The sequence below is a fragment of the Bactrocera neohumeralis genome, chromosome 6 (genome assembly GCF_024586455.1).
Source record: "Bactrocera neohumeralis isolate Rockhampton chromosome 6, APGP_CSIRO_Bneo_wtdbg2-racon-allhic-juicebox.fasta_v2, whole genome shotgun sequence".
Taxonomy (NCBI): domain Eukaryota; kingdom Metazoa; phylum Arthropoda; class Insecta; order Diptera; family Tephritidae; genus Bactrocera; species Bactrocera neohumeralis.
Window position 1 is genome coordinate 34,993,390 of NC_065923.1, and position 18,027 is coordinate 35,011,416.

General features: G+C 37.8%; 4 protein-coding genes across 5 annotated transcripts in view; 2 read left to right on the forward strand and 2 right to left on the reverse strand.

Moving 5' to 3' along the window:
- Positions 1-184: 184 nt before the first annotated feature.
- Positions 185-3,608, reverse strand: LOC126763016 (dnaJ homolog subfamily B member 13). The gene is made up of 4 exons (XM_050480178.1): positions 2,835-3,608; positions 2,422-2,773; positions 1,961-2,361; positions 185-561 (listed from the first exon to the last, which is right to left on the reverse strand). Exons 1-4 carry the CDS (start codon positions 3,055-3,057, stop codon positions 413-415), a joined length of 1,125 nt encoding a protein of 374 aa, XP_050336135.1. The 5' UTR covers positions 3,058-3,608; the 3' UTR covers positions 185-412.
- Positions 3,609-3,758: 150 nt separating this feature from the next.
- Positions 3,759-6,895, forward strand: LOC126762994 (patj homolog). Its single transcript, XM_050480136.1, has 2 exons — positions 3,759-5,548; positions 5,603-6,895. The coding sequence occupies exons 1-2, from the start codon at positions 3,902-3,904 to the stop codon at positions 6,653-6,655; spliced, it is 2,700 nt and encodes an 899-aa protein (XP_050336093.1). The 5' UTR covers positions 3,759-3,901; the 3' UTR covers positions 6,656-6,895.
- Positions 6,828-18,027, reverse strand: part of LOC126763023 (protein JTB) — a 121,921-nt gene continuing 110,721 nt past the window's right edge. The window contains exons 3-4 of one of the 2 annotated variants that reach the window (XM_050480194.1): positions 7,341-7,925; positions 6,828-7,277 (exon numbers count right to left, since the gene is read on the reverse strand). In XM_050480194.1, coding sequence (XP_050336151.1) covers positions 7,350-7,814 — 465 coding nt within the window. In that variant the 5' untranslated portion in view covers positions 7,815-7,925 and the 3' untranslated portion in view covers positions 6,828-7,277; positions 7,341-7,349. Of the gene's footprint in view, positions 7,926-18,027 lie in introns of both variants that reach the window. The other variant, XM_050480193.1, reaches the window with a different exon arrangement.
- LOC126763007 (DNA polymerase epsilon subunit 2) lies at positions 8,216-10,035 on the forward strand. Its single transcript, XM_050480164.1, has 2 exons — positions 8,216-8,968; positions 9,026-10,035. Exons 1-2 carry the CDS (start codon positions 8,266-8,268, stop codon positions 9,901-9,903), a joined length of 1,581 nt encoding a protein of 526 aa, XP_050336121.1. The 5' UTR covers positions 8,216-8,265; the 3' UTR covers positions 9,904-10,035.

The following is an 18,027-nucleotide window of genomic DNA, read 5'->3' on the forward strand; positions in this document are numbered from 1 at the left end:
ATAAATTGATTGAAAAAAACTTTTGGACTTTTTGATTTTGAATTGCCAGCGTGCTGATATGTCGGTATTATGTCACACACTAATTTTCAATTTTTAATTCCATCGTTTTGGAGAATTTGAAATCTTATTGTTAATGCAAAATTTTAGAAATAAAAAATTTGCAACCCTGCTTAGCGACATGATATTTAACTGTGTAAAGTTTTGTTTTATTTCAGAACAAAGTTTTTTCTGTAAATTTCCGATCGATTATAAGTTTTGTGATATATGTACATGTATAAAAATATAAAATCAGGTTTCCGAAAACAACGTAACATCGTTGAATTTAAAACAAAAAATAATAAAAATACACATTTCGAAAACACCGTTATGTTCGCGTATTTGTTGAATGGGTTGTTACTTTCGACCTCTCAGCCTAGAGTTTGCCTCTTCCTCCTCTCTTTCGCATAAGTATGTGAATAGGGTGTGGAGCATCTTCAGCTTCTACTTCCAAATCTTCCAATTCATCGAAGAATTCCTTAGTTATATTCCGCATTTTATGTGTCATAATTCGCGGATATTCAACTGAAAAGAACGCACCAATTAGAAGTAATCACATAAACTTTAACTATGTACGAGTCTTTAAAGAATAAATTTGAGTTATGACCATAAAACAGCAATACAAGCCTAACTTTCTACAAAGAAAGTATTTCTGATTGTTTTTGAACGAGCAAACAGATCCAATGTAAACAAGCTCTTTATTTTCAATTTAAACCCTGGCTAATTTTACTATTCTTATATATTTTATGTGGGATTCTTTTGATATTTTACAATAAATTTTTTATCTCCAAAGAAAATTAAACTACAACTTTGAAGAGAAGATAGTTCAATAGGAAATTCTCCGCTCTACAAAACAGGCCTGAATATTTTTTTCATATAAATATTCCTTTAAAAATTATAGGCAGTTAAAGTTATGCATCAAATGTACTGTATTCTTATAGTACGCCACGTCGTATGAGCAACATTGTATGTAACAAGTCAATTGAAAAGTCCCGGCCTACCATAGTAAAAGAATTTTTTTAATTTTTTTGGAAAAATTCGTTTTTTTCTATTCAACATAGTTTACTTAAAGAGTGGTACGCTACTTTTTGTGGCCCTCCAGCTTATCGATACCATTTTTGTAGTACGATTTATCCTTTGCTTCAAAATATGCCTCAGTTTTGGCGATCACCTCTTCATTCGACGAAAATTTCTTTCCAGTGAGCACTATTTTAAAATCTAAGAATAGAAAATACTCGTTAGAGCCAGATCTAGGAAATACGTTGGATACGGAGCTTTTCGATGACTAATTCATGGATTTTTGCCATCGTTTTCACTGACTTGCGACACGGTGCATTGTCTTGGTGAATCTGCACTTTCTTTTTTCTTCAAATGCGACCATTTTTTGGCGATCTCGTCCTTAAAAAAACTATCTTTAAAAGTCGTTGACTCGAAACCGGTTTTAGCCAAGGGCTCTTAAAACTATTCGAGTTACCTGAAACACGCTTATTCGAATATTGAATAGTCGACAACAACAACGGTTAGTTTGATAGATAGTAAAAAATGAGCGGTTATTGAAATAATTGAGGACTTTCGACTATCCAGGTACTGCAAACCGAATATTATTATTCGAATAAAGCTCTAACCGGTTAATCCGGTTAGTCGATTACCAAAAGCTCTACTTTAGACCTATAGTCTCTTTGGTAAAGTTGTTCAGAATGATCCTGCATACGCGATTTTCCTGTTTTTTGGCTCCCTGTAAATGAACCCTATCTAATGCACTTACTATACACACATACATACATACAAATATATCACATGTGATATTTGGGCTGATTTCCAAACGTCTGATACTGTTATATATACATATATAAGTGTATATGTTATATCCAATGTAACTGCGTCTCATAACCATGCGATTATCTATTTCCTATTTCACCCTTACCTTGAAATTTTATAATTAGATCGCCGAACTTCTTTTTCTTCAATCCAGCGGGTCTCATATCAGGAGCAATTGGTAAATTTTCACAAACTGGAAGTCCCTCCTTTGGCATAATTTTCACATAGCCAGGATATACCACATCGGACACGTTTATTTTCAGAGCACGCTTATCTAATGTTTTAATTGTGAAGCTAAAGCCGACAAGCGCGTCCCTTAAAGTTATGTTATGGGTATAGACTAAATCATGATGGTGGCTGCGCTCAAATAGATGATGTGGTTTATCAGCTGTTATAAATATAATATCTGCTGGTATTTTCGTGGGACTGCGGTCACCTTCCTCCTTAAAGCAAAATCGTGTACCTTGAGTGGTGCCTGGTAGTATTTTGAGTTTAAGAGTTTTCTTTCTAAGCACCAAAAATATAATCTTTGTAGACGTTTAAAATAGTTTGCATTATTATCTCTACCTTTTCTCTGTGCGTGTTTCCTTCGTGTCAATGAACTCTTGCCTCCAGACGTGCATTAATTTCGTACAACCTTTGAATACTTCTTCTAACTCCAGATAAATAATTTTCTCTACCGGCGGGTCTTTCTTACGCACTCCAATGCCATGTTCCAATGTAGAATAGAGCAAAGGTGGGTTCGTAACGATGTCGATGATATTTGCGTAAGGCGAGTAGCTGCCAAAAACGTTATGATATACTTTCATATGATCACCATGATATTGGTAAGGCGGAAAGTAACCGTTAGGCAATTGAATGCCTTGAAAAAGTCCAGCCTCACCGAAACGATCATAGATGGCTCGATACAAATCGTTTCCTACAATTTTATGTCTTACAAACGTTGTGTCATATTTGTATTTTAATGGTGTTGGTATTACCTAAAACATCATAGGCCATGTTAATATATTCCCATTGGCGATTAGTTGACAACGGTTCCATATGTGTTGGTCCCAAAAGAGGAACGAAGTCACGTTCATACTTTGGATCGCGATGGGGACACAGCTGTATGGCCAATTTTCGATACGCCAACGTTATACTCTCCTTGGGCGCATCATGAGGCACATTTAATACTGCATAGTAATCGAGTTCTGTGCGATTCATGTGGGCTGATAATGGAATGCTCCAATTTGTTATTACAAACTAATTTATGTTTTCGATATTGAATATTTGAGCAAACCAATTGACTTTCGTTGAAAACAAATACTTTTGTGATTTTCATCAACAAGCAGATTGTGAATTACTGTTACTCAGACCGAACAAGTTCGAGTTCTTATGGACGTCAGAAATCCCATTTCGGCTCAACAATGTGGGATTGCTGCATTGTAGCATATTATTATTATTATTGCTTCCAGCCAAAGGAGGAATGCGGCGGAAACCGTTCAGACAACAGTCGGGTCTACATAATCGGAACGGACCCGCACTTTTTATCCGGTATCCGGTCAAGAACGGTCAACTCAGCAGAATTCTTAACAGGAATGCCGCAACATCTATAACAGACACTTGAAACCATACATTATTCATGCTTCTTATAACGAGCTTATAACGTTATTACCCTTCGTAGTTAAATGTCTCACCCATTATAACTTTTATCGCTTGCTTTGAAACCTTTTTGATCAAATATCGTACCTCTGAAACTAGGGTTATCCGTAAAAGGTGACTTACCACGACGAATTCCTGTGTAATTCGCCTTATGTGATTTTTTTATACAAATATTTACGAATAATGGTGCAAAGGTGAAAGAAAAAACAAAGCAAATAGCTTGAAATGGCAATACTATTTCTAATAAAACTTGGCAGCACATTTTTAAATTTAATTAGCTAAGCAGAAAAAAGACGAAAAAATTTGGAAAATTTCTGTCTTCTGAAAATTGTATAGATAAAAATCAAATATATTCGTGTTAAAATATTTTATTTCTGTTTGTGCGGATATACAATACTACATTCCAATGCATTTGGGAGCGGACATCTCTAGTGCCCTGCAGCAAATCGAAGCTGTTAAGAAGGGCATCGATGAATCTGAAGATCCGAAATTGCAAATGCAAACTGCCGAGAGCCTTAAAACAATTTTAGATTTATTACAGGATCCAGTTTTTCGTACAATTGTTCACGTACAGGATTCCCTTTCCGAATTAAATGCTCAGTTAGCGCAACATCCATCAATGCTTCCCAATGATTTTGATATCGACGTGGCTGGAAATTTGGTGTTGAGTATTAACGGTGGTGATGTTATGTATGATTTTTCGTCTGCACCACTTTCTCCTCATTCGGGTCCAAGTAGTCCAGGGAGTGGACAACTGACACCTTCTGTATTGACGGGAGCAATAGAATCCGACGAACAAGGACGTCCACATTCTCAAAATTCCAAAATAACAAGCGATCTTTTCGCTGCAGACTATGCTCAAATACAGGCCATTGAGTTGGTTAATGATGGTACTGGTCTTGGGTTCGGAATAATTGGTGCACGCACATCAGGTGTGACTGTGAAGACTATTTTACCAGGTGGGGTTGCAGATCGTGATGGACGCTTGCGTTCTGGAGATCATATTTTGCAAATCGGTGATGTAAACTTGCATGATATGGTGTCTGAGCAGGTGGCAGCAGTACTGCGGCAATCAGGTACGCACGTGCGCCTCGTAGTGGCGCGTCCTATGGAGCAGTCATCGCCTGGACAATTTACACTAGAACCTGGAAGTGCTATAGTACCCACGCGAGTTTTAGCGGATCCTGTGGAGTTAGAACGGTACTTAATTTCTACTGGTTATCCGGAGATTTTCGGTGAAAGTTCTACTGCGTCTACGCCACAAACTACAACAGAAGATGAAAGATTTATTTACCGATCGGATGATATTTCTAAACGTCCACCAATGGCAGTACCGACTATCGATTTAGTTGAATTTTTGGATTTACCCGAAACTGAGAAACTGCAAGTTGAATTAACTAAAGACATGAATGGTCTCGGTATTACTATAGCTGGCTATGTCTGCGAAAAAGAAGAACTTTCAGGTATATTTGTAAAGAGCGTTTCACCAGGATCAGCTGCGGATATGAGTGGACGTATTCGAGTTAATGATCGCATTATTGAGGTGGATGGTCAATCGTTGCAAGGTTTCTCGAATCACCAAGCGGTAGAGTTGCTCAAGAAATCAGGACAAGTAGTTAATTTACGCTTGGAGCGTTACTTACGTGGTCCAAAGTACGAACAATTGCAACAGGCTATTGCTGCCAATGATAAAATACCAAGTGTTCCGTCAACACCTTCAAGAGTTAATTTGCCTTCTCCCATTACTCCAGTCACATCACAACGAACATCGTCTGTGGCTAAAACACAATATGCGACTCACGTCGCAGAAGATTCGCATGACCTATCTTTTGATGGTATTTCTAATTTGTCATCGGCCACCGTCCCAGATTCATTTATGTCTGTCACGCCGGCAACTACTACGTCAATACCTACAACTACTTTAAGTAGTTTTGGATCAGGCAAAAAAATGATAGCAGTACGTGACTCCATTGATGGCACACCCAAAATTATACCTACAGACGTTTCCATAGGTTCGATTGGAAAGTCTGAAAGTGAATTAACTGAAGTAGAAGTAAGTAAAACCGTTAATGGTTATTGATATTTCACTTAACTTTTGTATTTAAAGGAACCAATGCATGCTAAGAATTCAACTTTAATTTCTCGGCACAAATACTATACTGATCCTGAGTTAACTCCAGATGTTGAACAGGAAATCATACGCAAATGGAAAAAGATTGTCGGTCCCGACGTTGATGTGATAGTTGCCCAGATTAAAAAGTTTGCAGTCGGTGGTTTAGGAATTTCTTTGGAAGGAACTGTTGATGTTGAAGGTGGACGTGAAGTTCGGCCTCACCATTATATCCGTTCAATATTGGCTGATGGCCCTGTTGGTGTAAACGGTGTTCTTCGATCTGGTGATGAATTACTGGAAGTGAATGGCGAACGTTTGCTTGGAATGAATCATTTGGAAGTAGTTGCTATACTCAAGGAGTTGCCACAAGATGTACGCATGGTCTGCGGCCGAGGCAAGAATGCTTTAATGCCATTCTCAGATGATACCTTAAAAAAATTGAGTAGCAATTTTGAGAATTTAATGCCGACTTCTGATCGTTTGGTGAAAGCCAAATCCGATGGCAGCTTGGCCACTGCAGGTTCGGTCAACGACGACTCGTTCAACAAGCTGAAATCACGCTCACTAGAGCCACTTACAGGACTTGCAATGTGGTCGTCCGAGCCGCAGATTATAGAACTGGTCAAGGGCGATCGTGGTTTGGGCTTCTCCATACTAGACTACCAAGACCCGTTAGATCCAAACGACACGCTAATTGTTATAAGGTCTCTAGTGCCGGGCGGAGTAGCACAATTAGACGGGCGTCTTATACCCGGAGATCGTCTGTTATTTGTCAATTCTATTAATTTGGAAAATGCTTCTTTAGATCAAGCAGTTCAAGCACTAAAGGGTGCACCCAAAGGAGTAGTGCGCATAGGCGTAGCTAAGCCGCTACCAATGACAGATAATTCTTTGAAGAGCGGAAATGGCAACAGCGTTGATTCGAAATGCGAAGACTCCTCAATGGATTCGAGTGGAATGGTGGGCAGTGAAAATGTCTCAATGCAGCTAAGCAATGCCTCCACAATGATTGTTGAGCCGGATTTAATTCCGGATTGGCGAAAATAAGTTATTCATATAAAAAGAGCCAAGGAAGGATATCGAAGAGCAATATCAACTTATACCAAGCTATTGAAGCACCTTCTATGCACCCAAATTAATTATTGAAAGTTGCAAACTGTTATCCTAGAATAGGTTACAAAAACATTACTCGTATGTCGGAAGTAGAGGATATCGAATGTTTGTGTTCGAACGTATTATGTTTTTGACGAAATGTCTCTTTAAATTTATTTTATTCGAAAATGTTAATTGAACTATACTTAATTTACAATCTTACTTATTCTTATATAATCTAGAATGCATTCCATTTAGTAAATTTATAGTTAGCATCCCTTTTGGAAGCTTTTATATTATTATTATACAAATATATGTGCACACATTTATATAAACACCACAAAAACATATTTCTATTCACTTAAATAAAAGTTTAAGTTTAATATAGAATACGATAATTAACCATTTTTAAGATGATATCGTTATTAATTTTAATCAAGAATCTGGAAGTAGCATTGTTAAATTTTAATCAGCATTACGTTCGTAACAAATTATTCTTAATACACTTAACTTATCGTTAAAATCTCATAACTTTAATACATACACATCCATATCCCAGTAGCCAAAAGCTGCATTACTAAAATTTGTAAACGTCAATTGTTATTAGAATTTGAGTTCGGAGTTTCAATCGTAGACAAACCTCTTAATGTTATTGCATGCGGTTCAATTGTCGTTCAATCTTTAAATGCGTTCTTCGTGATAATATTCGATCTCTAGCATATGAAACCAGATAGCTAAGAGAGCCTATACAAAAGCATGTAATCTCAAATTTAATGAAATTACGCTGGTCGATAAGCGCGACACGATCACAGCTACGCGTCACAGTTTCACCACTTTTACAACGTAGAACTTCCTTGTAGTGCGTGTGTATGCATACACCAAGGCTTTTGCTTACAATATCAAATTCGGTGCACGGATGACATTCCTGTATGACACTATATTCCTCGCGCTGCCAGCATGTGGAATTGTTTTCGATGACGAACTGCTGAGCTCGCGAGCGTCGAGTATTCTCACTGTCAGGAAAACGCGACTCGATAATGAGAACTATAACTGTTGCAGCCACTAATAGGCTGAGCCCTAGTAGCATGTGACGCCTTTGACAAGTTTCCAACATTTTTAGAGTTAAGAAATATTTCGCCAAAAGTTGTAAATCGTTTGTATATAATTGCAATTTTCTTTGCTATTGAATCCAATCAGATGTATATAAAACAGCTGTGAAACAGTGCTGACAAATTGGAAAAACAGTGATGTCCATTTATAAATAGGAATTCAATTTCTTTAAATACACAACATTTACTGAAACAAATTTCTTTAAATTTGTATTTATATTGCATACTACTGGCTTTGATTTTATAGTAAATAAATAAAGCATTCTGTAATAAATTAAAAAGTATATTTTGTATATGAACATATAAAAGCTCAGGTTATTGTTTGGTCGCACTTTTTACTCATATTTTTGGCGCCACTTTCTTGAATGTAAATATTAAACCTATTCTCATAACACACATTAATTTTATAATTCACATAACTTAAAACATATTCAATATTGAATAGTAATCAACAAAATGGATGATATAACGAAGCTTAAAAGAAAAATAACTAATTCCTTCAAACTAAGCGGATTTCTTATACGGTCTGAAAATAGTGCTTATTTGGCGGAGCAACTTCTTCCATTCGATGATGGAGAACGTGAAAAATGGTTAACTGTTATCACTGAAAACTTGCAAGGTCAGCGTTTACAGACGACACAAGTGGAGCGAGGAGCTCTGGAAAAAGCTATCAATGAAATAAATCGTGTAGGTTTGGACGAGGGTGAGACAATTTTTTCGGTTATCGATGCGTTCAAAGTGCCACGCTACCACTACAATGCACAAAATAAAAAATTCGAGCCAAATAAGAATTTACGCACCATATTGACACGTCCAGCTTTAAAAGCAGGTCATATGCGAGAGAGATATGCAATGTTACTGCAAAAGACGTTGCGTCACGAGTTGTTTGCTCCAGCTATAATACAGGGAGGAGTTTCAGTAGAGTCTCAAGTGAAAAAATTCAAACTGCAATATGCAGAGAACTTGCTTGCAACATCATCGGTAAAAGAAGCAGTTATACTTGGTCTATTGACACAACTGAAAGAAGGAAAATTTTACATAGAAGATCCTACGGGTAGTATTGAATTGGACTTAAGTGGAACACGTTTCCACTCTGGTTTCTTTTGTGAGGGATGTTTCGTCTTAGCTGAAGGTTCATACAATAATGGCATCCTTAAAGGTCAGTATGCTGAAAGGTAATTTAAGTAATATTTGTATTAAACTTATTCGATTTCAGTTGATGGCTTAGGGTTTCCACCTGCGGAGGCAGCGACTAGTTCGAGGGCATTTTTTGGTACACAAAATAGTTGGGGTGGAGAATCGGTGAAGTTACTGAAATATTCCACACGTCTACAAGAGCTGGAAAGTACAAATACTGAGGCCACACTTGTTTTTCTGTCCGATGTTCGTCTAGACAACCCAGTTGTTTTAGAGAGACTGCGTATGTTATTTGTGGGTTATGATTCATGCCCACCTGTTGCTATAGTGCTAATGGGACCATTCGCTGCTTCCAATAGCAATTATCATTCATTATCTCAGAATTTAACTGCACTGGGTTCATTGGCGACTGGTTGCGATCAGCTGAAAAAGCAAACGGATTTGATAATTATACCTTCTTGCGAAGATCCAACAGCTCCGAATATTTTGCCCCGTGCCTCACTACCTGAAACGCTCGCAACTGGTTTGCGCAAAGCATGGCCACGAACAATTTTAGCAACCAACCCTTGTCGACTACAGTATTGTACACAACAAATTGTCGTTTGTAAATTGGATTTAATGGCAAAGTTCTGCCGCAACACGCTACACTTCCCACCTGACACAGATAATATCGAACAACATTTTGCGCGTACATTGATATGTCAAAATCATTTAACGCCTATACACCCGATTGCTATGCCTGTGCATTGGGATTTTGATTCAGCTTTGTGGTTGTATCCATTGCCGGATTTGGTTGTTATTGGCGATTCATGCCAAAGTTTCTCAACAACACAACATGGTTGCACGGTGCTTAACACAGGATCTTTTGTTAAATCTAAATTTGCTTTTAAAGTTTATATACCGGCAAGCCGCACAGTTGAAGATTCAGAAATACCAGATGATATGACAATGGAATGAAAATTTCTATTTTTTTATAATTTTAAGCGTGATTGTATTTATATTTGGCTTATGTGTTATTTTTTACTGATATAATAAATGTTGCTAGATTTTATTTAAGAGTTCACAAAACATCTGAAAGATATACTAAAAACGCAGTATTTTGATTTAATTTGTATACCCTGAGGGTATAATAAGTATGCAACGCCCTGAAGGAAACGTCGAAGAGTCTAGTTAAGGAGCATAATGAACTCCTCTCCAGGCAGTTCCTGCTGAGATGTTTTCGCGGAAATTACCTTCTAGGAACATCAAGATGTCGTTCCTCAACTACGTCGAAGACATCACACAATACATCGACCAGACTTCGGACGTGACAAACTTCCGACAAGCACTGACCGTCATTCACAGTAGAACCATCAACAACTTCACCGACTCCCTTCCAGTGAATGGCGTACTCGGAGTCAAACCAGCACCCATTGCAGACGAAGAGCTCGAGTTGCTGCGAGAAACGAGAATAACCCTTGCGTAGCTTCGTTCTTGATAATGTAGCAGGTTAAACTCCTACTTATCCAAAATAACCCCGACCTACATATACAATATACATATGTCCTACGTGCAATGAGTCTCGGCATGATACTGGCCACCTCTTTATATGCCCCACCAAACCCAGTCAGCTGACACCCCTCTCCCTGTAGTCCGACCCCGTCGAAACAGCACGTTTCTTAGGCTTTCCGTTGGATGACGTCGTCGACATCTTAACTAATCCTTACCATCCTAACGGGGACTTGGTACCCGCTATATTAACAACAACAACCCCATAATATAAGTATGTACCTACATACATACATATATGTACATGAACATACATATTTATATATGATCAACGTGACTAGTTTAGTCGATTTAGCCATGTATGTCCGTCTGTTGGTCTGTATACATATACGCAAACTAGTCTGGTGTGCAGTCTATCAGCTGTTCCACTTGATTGTGATATCTCTTAGCAGCAGGTCGAGCGTGAAATCATTCCATTCAGCCTTACTGCCCATGGTAACTTTAATCTTCCCGGTGAAGTTCATCATTTTGGCAATGCTGTCCCTTGGAAGAAGAGTCAGGGGTATATCATCACTTAAGACCTTCATTTGCTGGTACGAGATTACCTTTCCTCTGCCAAATCCTTCTTCTGTCATTGGAAACATTCTATGTTTGGCTGATTGATTGAAGCGGTGTGAGTTTAGGCATGATTTCCAGTGCAGCCGCCGGGCACGTACGCAAGTCTGCGATGCTTTTGAAGCCCATGCCATCGCCTTAGACAATGGTGTACATTCACCTAATATTCCTTGGCTTGCAGCCCTATGATTTATCGGCAAGTCGATTACGCATCATGAGAGCTTTTGAAGCTTTGTTTATAGTCAGGCCCACATGCTGCTTTCACCGAAGTGTGGAAATCAAAGTGAGACCCAGATTTTATACCACGTTGGTCATCTCCCACTCTCTGCCGCCAAGGGATTAGTTCCTGAGCCAGGACAGGGATGAATGACGGTCAGTGCGTGCCTGAAGTTAATTACGAACGTAGTAAGGACTGATCATTTTTCTATCCTGTCTATGCAATCAATAAATGATATCTTGATTTCCCTAGGATAATCCAAGCATATTTCATTGTACATACAATCATCTGTATATGAGGTGATAGATATTCACTCTTGTTGGTGAGAGAGTTTCGAAATATAGAATTTACACAGTAGCGGGGAGAGGATACCGCTTTCCGGAAACCCTGTTTAATTTTTCTTAACTTAGAATTCTAACCTCGAAATAGTACGAATAATTACCGACAACCCAAGATAATTCATAGGCTACCCCTTTAGCCCTAGAGAAAGCGTAGATTCTTCTTCTTTATTGGCGTAGACACCGCTTACGCGATTATAGCCGAGTTAACAACAGCGCGCCAGACGTTTCTTCTTTCGTTACGTGGCGCCAATTGGATATTCCAAGCGAAGCCAGGTCCTTCTCCACCTGGTCCTTCCAACGGAGTGGAGGTCTTTTCTTCCTCTGCTTCACCCGTGGGTACTGCGTCGAATACCCTCAGAACTGGAGTGTTTTCATTCATTTGGACGACAGGACCTAGCCAGCGTAGCCGTTGTCCCTTAATTCACAGAACTGTATAAATCGTTGTTTGTGTTAATGCTGGTTCCAAGATGCACGAAATTATCTACGACTTCGAAGTTATGGCTGTCAACATGGGAGCTAAGTCGCGTGTACGACAACTGTGTGTTTGATGACCCATTTCTATACGCAGAAGGGTACGCTCGAGTTGTTTGTGGGTGTGTTTAACTTCTGTACAGATATTCCTGAGAAAATTATGAAATAATTTCGCAAAAACCCTTTTTCGTCTTTTTAAACAGACCGACATAGCTAAGTTCAGCTTGTCGTGTTGAACTTTTATATGATTATGTAACGGGTGATCCAAGCAGATGTACTTTCTTCAATAGTCATTTTGTCAGATCACGCGTAAGTCGTGTCAAGCTGTCATGTTTTTTTGTTTTATTGTTTGGCATTTCATCATGGAAAGATTTACACCTGAACAACGTTTCAAAATCTTCAAATTCAAAATCAACTTTAATACGAAAATTCATGTTTTGTAAAGAATGTACTAAACGCAACACCATTGAGACCCAGTATACATTATTGGATAATATTCAAGAGTGTACACGAAGACCGTGGAGAGTCGATTCGGCGCCGTTCGCAGCAGCTCGAATCTGACGTATGGAACTACTTGGAGCATTCTACGTTAAAATTTTAAATTGAAAGCGTATAAAATACAGCTTGTGCAAGAACTGAAGCCGCTCAACTTACCCAAGCAACATTGCATCGTTTTATGGGCTCTTGAAAAGTTCCAAGAAGATGATCCCACGTTTTCGAGCTAAATTTTGTTCAGCGATGAGGCCCATTTCTGATTAAATGAGTATATAAACAAGCATAATTGCCGCAAGAGCATCCTGAAGAGATTCAAGAGCTGCCATTTCATCCAGAAAAAACAACGGTTTGGAGTGATTTGTCGGTGGCCGATGGAATCATCGGTCCATATTTCTTCAAAAATGATGCCGATGACAACGAAAACGTCAATCACGACCGTTATCGCGCCATGATAACCGTCGGTTTGATGCTTGAAACTGAAGCTCGTGATATCGGCGACATTTGGTTTCAACAAAACGGCGCCACTTCCCTCACATCCCATCAATCCATGGATTTATTGAGCGAACACTTCGGTGAGCAGCTAATTTCACGTTTTGTGCCGGTCGATTGGCCAGCAAGATCGTGTGATATGACACCGTTAGACTTTTTCTTGTAAAGTCTTAAAACTATGCAGACAATCGCGCTTCGATTTAGGTCTTGGAGCAAAACATTACGCGTGTCGTTTGCCATTTACCAGTCGAAATGCTCGAATGAAACATTGAAAATTGTACTCAACGGAAGGACCATCTGAGACGTAGCCGCAGTCAACATTTGAAAGAGATAATCTTCAAAAAATAAATGCCAAAGAATGTTCTTTCGAACGTTAAAAAAAATTATCCATGAGATTTGGAGTTTCAGTGTTTTTTCTTTAAAAAAGTAGAGAATCTCTAAATGGAGCACCCTTTATAATTGACACCAAATTATATTTTTTTAAATTATACATTTTCAGTTACTTTTCATTCGCAAATTCTAGTTGAAAGTTATTATTATTTTTTACCTTTTTTGATATCTTACTGAAGGGGAATATTTAAAGCGCTGCTCATATGTTTTCTGCTTAAGCCCCAAAATTATTGCTGCTTTATTTCGTCACTCTGTTCGCTCTGGCAGAGGCGTGTGTTGTTTGTGATAAGAATAGGAAGTCGTACCAAAATCATCAACGAGCATTAGCAGGGCCATCATCATCATCATGCGCATCCTTATTGTCGGCATCAGTAAACAAATAAAGTTGTTGGTGAATGTGTGCTCACTATCAGAGCGCTTGGAATCGGTAACATTGTCACAGCATGTGTTCCATAGCAGGCAAACAGTATGTGAAAACGTTGTAAAGAAGCATCTTAACGCGAGTTGAACGCACCGCGCAATCTGTTACGGTTCCAAGCGAGCGAAAGAAATGTCTGCCGTATTGCTATATCACATATCTACATACATACATACTTTCTGCTAGAAAGTGTTAACCCAGGCAACCCAAGCTTGTGATAGATATATATAAAGCGCAGTTTATTTGTGATTTTTCAATGTATACATATACAATATTAAAACAATAATAATAGTCTATGGCATGTAATTGAAGACGAACGAATTTATGATTGGATATTTCTTCTCTTTTTACACTCAGAGATAAATAAGAAAAGAATTTCGAATATATTTTCTAAATCGAACAAGTTAATCAATTAAAAGAAAATATATAACTTCGAAGTATAATACTTTTATTTATATATATGTATATGTATGTATGTATTCACATATTTTTCAACAATAAATTTATAAGAAATATGCTTGTATAGTTTTGTATACCTCTTTGAGCAGTTAATTGCATGACAGTTTCCGAAATTTTAATATATGTGACTTGGTCTACGGAAAGGGGGCTTAGGTGTCAAAAAATCAATTTTCACTTTTTAGTTGATTCGGATGTTGTTTATTTTTAACAGCTGTTTCCCAGAAAACTAGTTTTCGCACGTTAGCTCCCTTTTCGTAGACCAGGTCACATATATGTATGTATATGTTATTTATTTATTAGAATGATTTGGTTTACTGGTATACATTAGACAACGTTCGGAACTGAAACTCTTTCCAGCTGGAGTTGCATAGAACCTATTATTTTTTATGACCTAAAGCCGATTTAGAAAAATATTGTTTCGTCAGTTGCACATGGAATATAGCGCAACCAAGATATGTCTATGACACACATTTGTATTTATGTATATAAGTATATATAAATACATATATGTATGTATATATTCTGTCTAACTCTGAGTTGTTAAATATAGCAGTAATTTTTAATGACGAATACAAAACTCTCTAATAATAATATTTCCGTGATATATATATTAAAGTTTTGGTCAGGCCAAATGCTATTTAGGGCAATTTCTGAGAAGTAAAAAAAAATAATAAATTTAATATATAATGGATGAATAATGGAGTAAATCTACTCCGAAACAACGTTTGAAAACCGAGCGAATTTCTTACCAAACATTCGGTCGAACCATAGCCCAGCAGAGTCAGTAATTCGAGGAACATTGGATAGGCTTCGCACCACGTTTGCACTATTGAACAATACGAATCTTCATAGACGGCGTACAGTATGTGTCGTAAATGCTATTGCTGCTGTGAAGCAGAGTATCGAAGTAGATCTTAAGTGCTTACAAAATACAACTCATGTAAAAATTGAAGGCAAACGACCATCAAGTCAACGAAAAAATCAATTTATTGAAGGAAACTTTAGTGAACGCATTATCTCGTGTCGTGGGTCTGTGGCTGGGCCTCCAAGGTCGTGTCGTGTGATTTAATATCGTTGGAAAATTGTGGCGTTGTGCGAAGTCGCTTGTCTACGCAAATAAGTTCGAGACGAGTGAGACCTTCGAACAGAAAAAGATGGAGTATTAAGAACAAGTTCGGGTCAACTATATTAAGTAGAAAAGTGGTGGAAGTTTGAACTGACCTTGTCTTATAGTATTAAGTAAAGTCAGACCTGCTATTTTTGGTCACTATAGAAAAAAGTAAATTTGTTGTATTTGTATGAAATTCTTCAACAAAGAAGTTCCGTTAAATTTTGTGTTCGAAATCAAATTTTTGGCGACGAAACGTTCAGAATGTAAAAATGGCCTTCAGTGATAATTGTTTGTCGCGAGAAACTTTTTTGATTGGTACAAATTATTCAAAGATGGTCGAGAACGCGTTCACGACGAACCATGTCCAGGAAGGCCATCAACATCAACCAATGATCAACACGTCAATAAAATAAAGAATTTGGTGCTTGAGAATCCACGATTAACATCACATAACATCACGGCGTGAGGGTCACCTAAACACTGGCAAGGCACAATTTGCTTTACTTTAAATAGTTCAGAATGTAAAAATGAATGATAATTGTTTGTCGCGAGAAACTTTTTTGATTGGTACAAATTACATCAAAGATATCCAGGCACGTTCAGGTATGTTGTCTACTTCTGGCATCGTTGAAATATCGGAAGGATCAGTAAAAATCACAAAATTTTTTCCACCACCAGTCACCAGCATGTAACCAAACCATATTATTACTGGCGATGAGTCTTGGATCTATGGCTTTCGACCCGGAAAAAACACGTCAAAGATCAAGGTTATGTTGACTTTTTTATTAGAGTGGTGTGGGCACTGCGAATTCTTCCGACATCGGCCAGACTTCAACAAGGAATACTATTTGAGTGTCATGCGTCGTGTGCCGCAACAACCGTATTTAGATCCGTGTGACTTCTGACTATTCATCAAACTCAAACGACTGCTTCCGGGAAAGCGTTTTGAGGGGGACGACTTAGATTTTGAACTAGAATAAACTAGAAATTTTAAAATTACGAATAAAGTCTCACTATTTTTTGCTCAAAGTAGTATATGTCTGTTGTAAGGCTTTCCCTTATTTCTGTACATTTATTCCATAAGGTTATAGCCATAAGTTTGTTTCTTTATATCGATCACAAAAAAGTCAAATATATATATATACATATGTACTATCCATGAATGGCGTAAATGATATTAGGCGAAACTCATACAAATTTAAAAAGACAAATAAATATTTTTTATTACGATTATGATTATTTCAGTTTTAATCGTGCCATATTCGAAGCACAACAAAAATATATAAGTAAGTCACAATGCTGATGCGGCAAACTCTATGAACAAATCTATTTAAAGTGAACAAATTTGCATACATACGTACATGGTATGTACGACAGTGTGAACGCAAAGCGACTGCGAGCATTAGAAGCGCCGAGAGTCGGTTTAGAGGAAACCGCAAGGCGATGGCAAATAAAATATTTAAATGAGTAATTCGGAAGAAAGTGTACTTAGCGCCATACCCCGTCGACAATGGCGACAAAAGAAAAGTGTTTACGAATTAAATGAACCAGAAGCAAGATTGTCAAAACGACGAAGGGTAATTTATTTAAATTGGCCTTTGTGACAACAATACGACAGTGTCATAGAAGTTTACCTCGCCACTTTTATTGGTTGAGTTTAGGTTTGGAGCGGTGGGCGAGATAAGGAGAAAAAATATGTGTTTGCATTTTTGTTTTTGTCAGCCTTATGTAACATTTCGTTTTCTTACTTTCGTAACTAATGACCCCACACCAAATTTACTTACTTATATAAGGTCTAATAAAACGAAATCTACATTTTTTTTCCAATAGATGATTTCGTAATATGTACCCCGTTTTTAATTATTACGATCGGGTCACGCTTTAAGGTATTGGAAAGATAAGATTTCATACTAAAAAGTCGTCTAAGATGGTTTGCGATTGCTTGACTCAATATTGTTTGAGCGCGACAAAAAAGAAAATGCAGGTTAGGATGTGGAATGCCTGATATAGGCTCTGGAAGGCCAATTGTCGCAAATGTTGATGAAATACGATCATTAAGCATTGTTTCGATTTTCCAATATTTAAATATTGCATTAAACCCAATTTGGAACCAAAAGAATTTTGAGGTATGAGCAACATACAAGAAAACTTTATGGAACCAATTTCCATCAGTGAATCGCTGTTTAATTGCAACAAAATGGATTGAATTCTAAATTACTGGTTGTAATAAGAGGATTACTAATGAAAATGTCAAGCGAAAACGGCCATGGTCCAAACGAGGTGACGCGGGTAAACGGCGACCGAGCCAGGACTCATGGTAAGGAAGGTTTTGATATGTGTTTGGTGGGATTGGCAAGGAACCATCTACTATAAGCTGTTCCTCTACGGCCAAACATTTAATTCGGTCCTGTACTGTCATCAATTGCATTGTCTGAAGGAAGTAATCGCCCACAACTGCCAGCGTTGGCCGGGAGGAGATACATTCCGTTCCATCAGAAAAACTTCAGTTTATACAAATTGATAGAGAATCATAAACCAGAAGTTGCTAAGAGCTAGAAGAGGAAATACTTATACATTCACTTTATAG

Excerpts from the sequence above, each read along its gene's own strand:
- LOC126763016 (XM_050480178.1), bottom strand. The coding sequence starts at position 3,057 with ATGAATCGCACAGAACTCGATTACTATGCAGTATTAAATGTGCCTCAT. Across the intron at positions 2,774-2,834 it reads CATGGCCTATGATGTTTTAG|GAAACGATTTGTATCGAGCC; the intron begins GTAATACCAACA and ends ATAAAATTGTAG. Across the intron at positions 2,362-2,421 it reads GAAACACGCACAGAGAAAAG|AAAGAAAACTCTTAAACTCA; the intron begins GTAGAGATAATA and ends TTTGGTGCTTAG.
- LOC126763007 (XM_050480164.1), top strand. The coding sequence starts at position 8,266 with ATGGATGATATAACGAAGCTTAAAAGAAAAATAACTAATTCCTTCAAA. Across the intron at positions 8,969-9,025 it reads CAATAATGGCATCCTTAAAG|TTGATGGCTTAGGGTTTCCA; the intron begins GTCAGTATGCTG and ends ATTCGATTTCAG.
- LOC126762994 (XM_050480136.1), top strand. The coding sequence starts at position 3,902 with ATGCATTTGGGAGCGGACATCTCTAGTGCCCTGCAGCAAATCGAAGCT. Across the intron at positions 5,549-5,602 it reads GTGAATTAACTGAAGTAGAA|GAACCAATGCATGCTAAGAA; the intron begins GTAAGTAAAACC and ends TTGTATTTAAAG.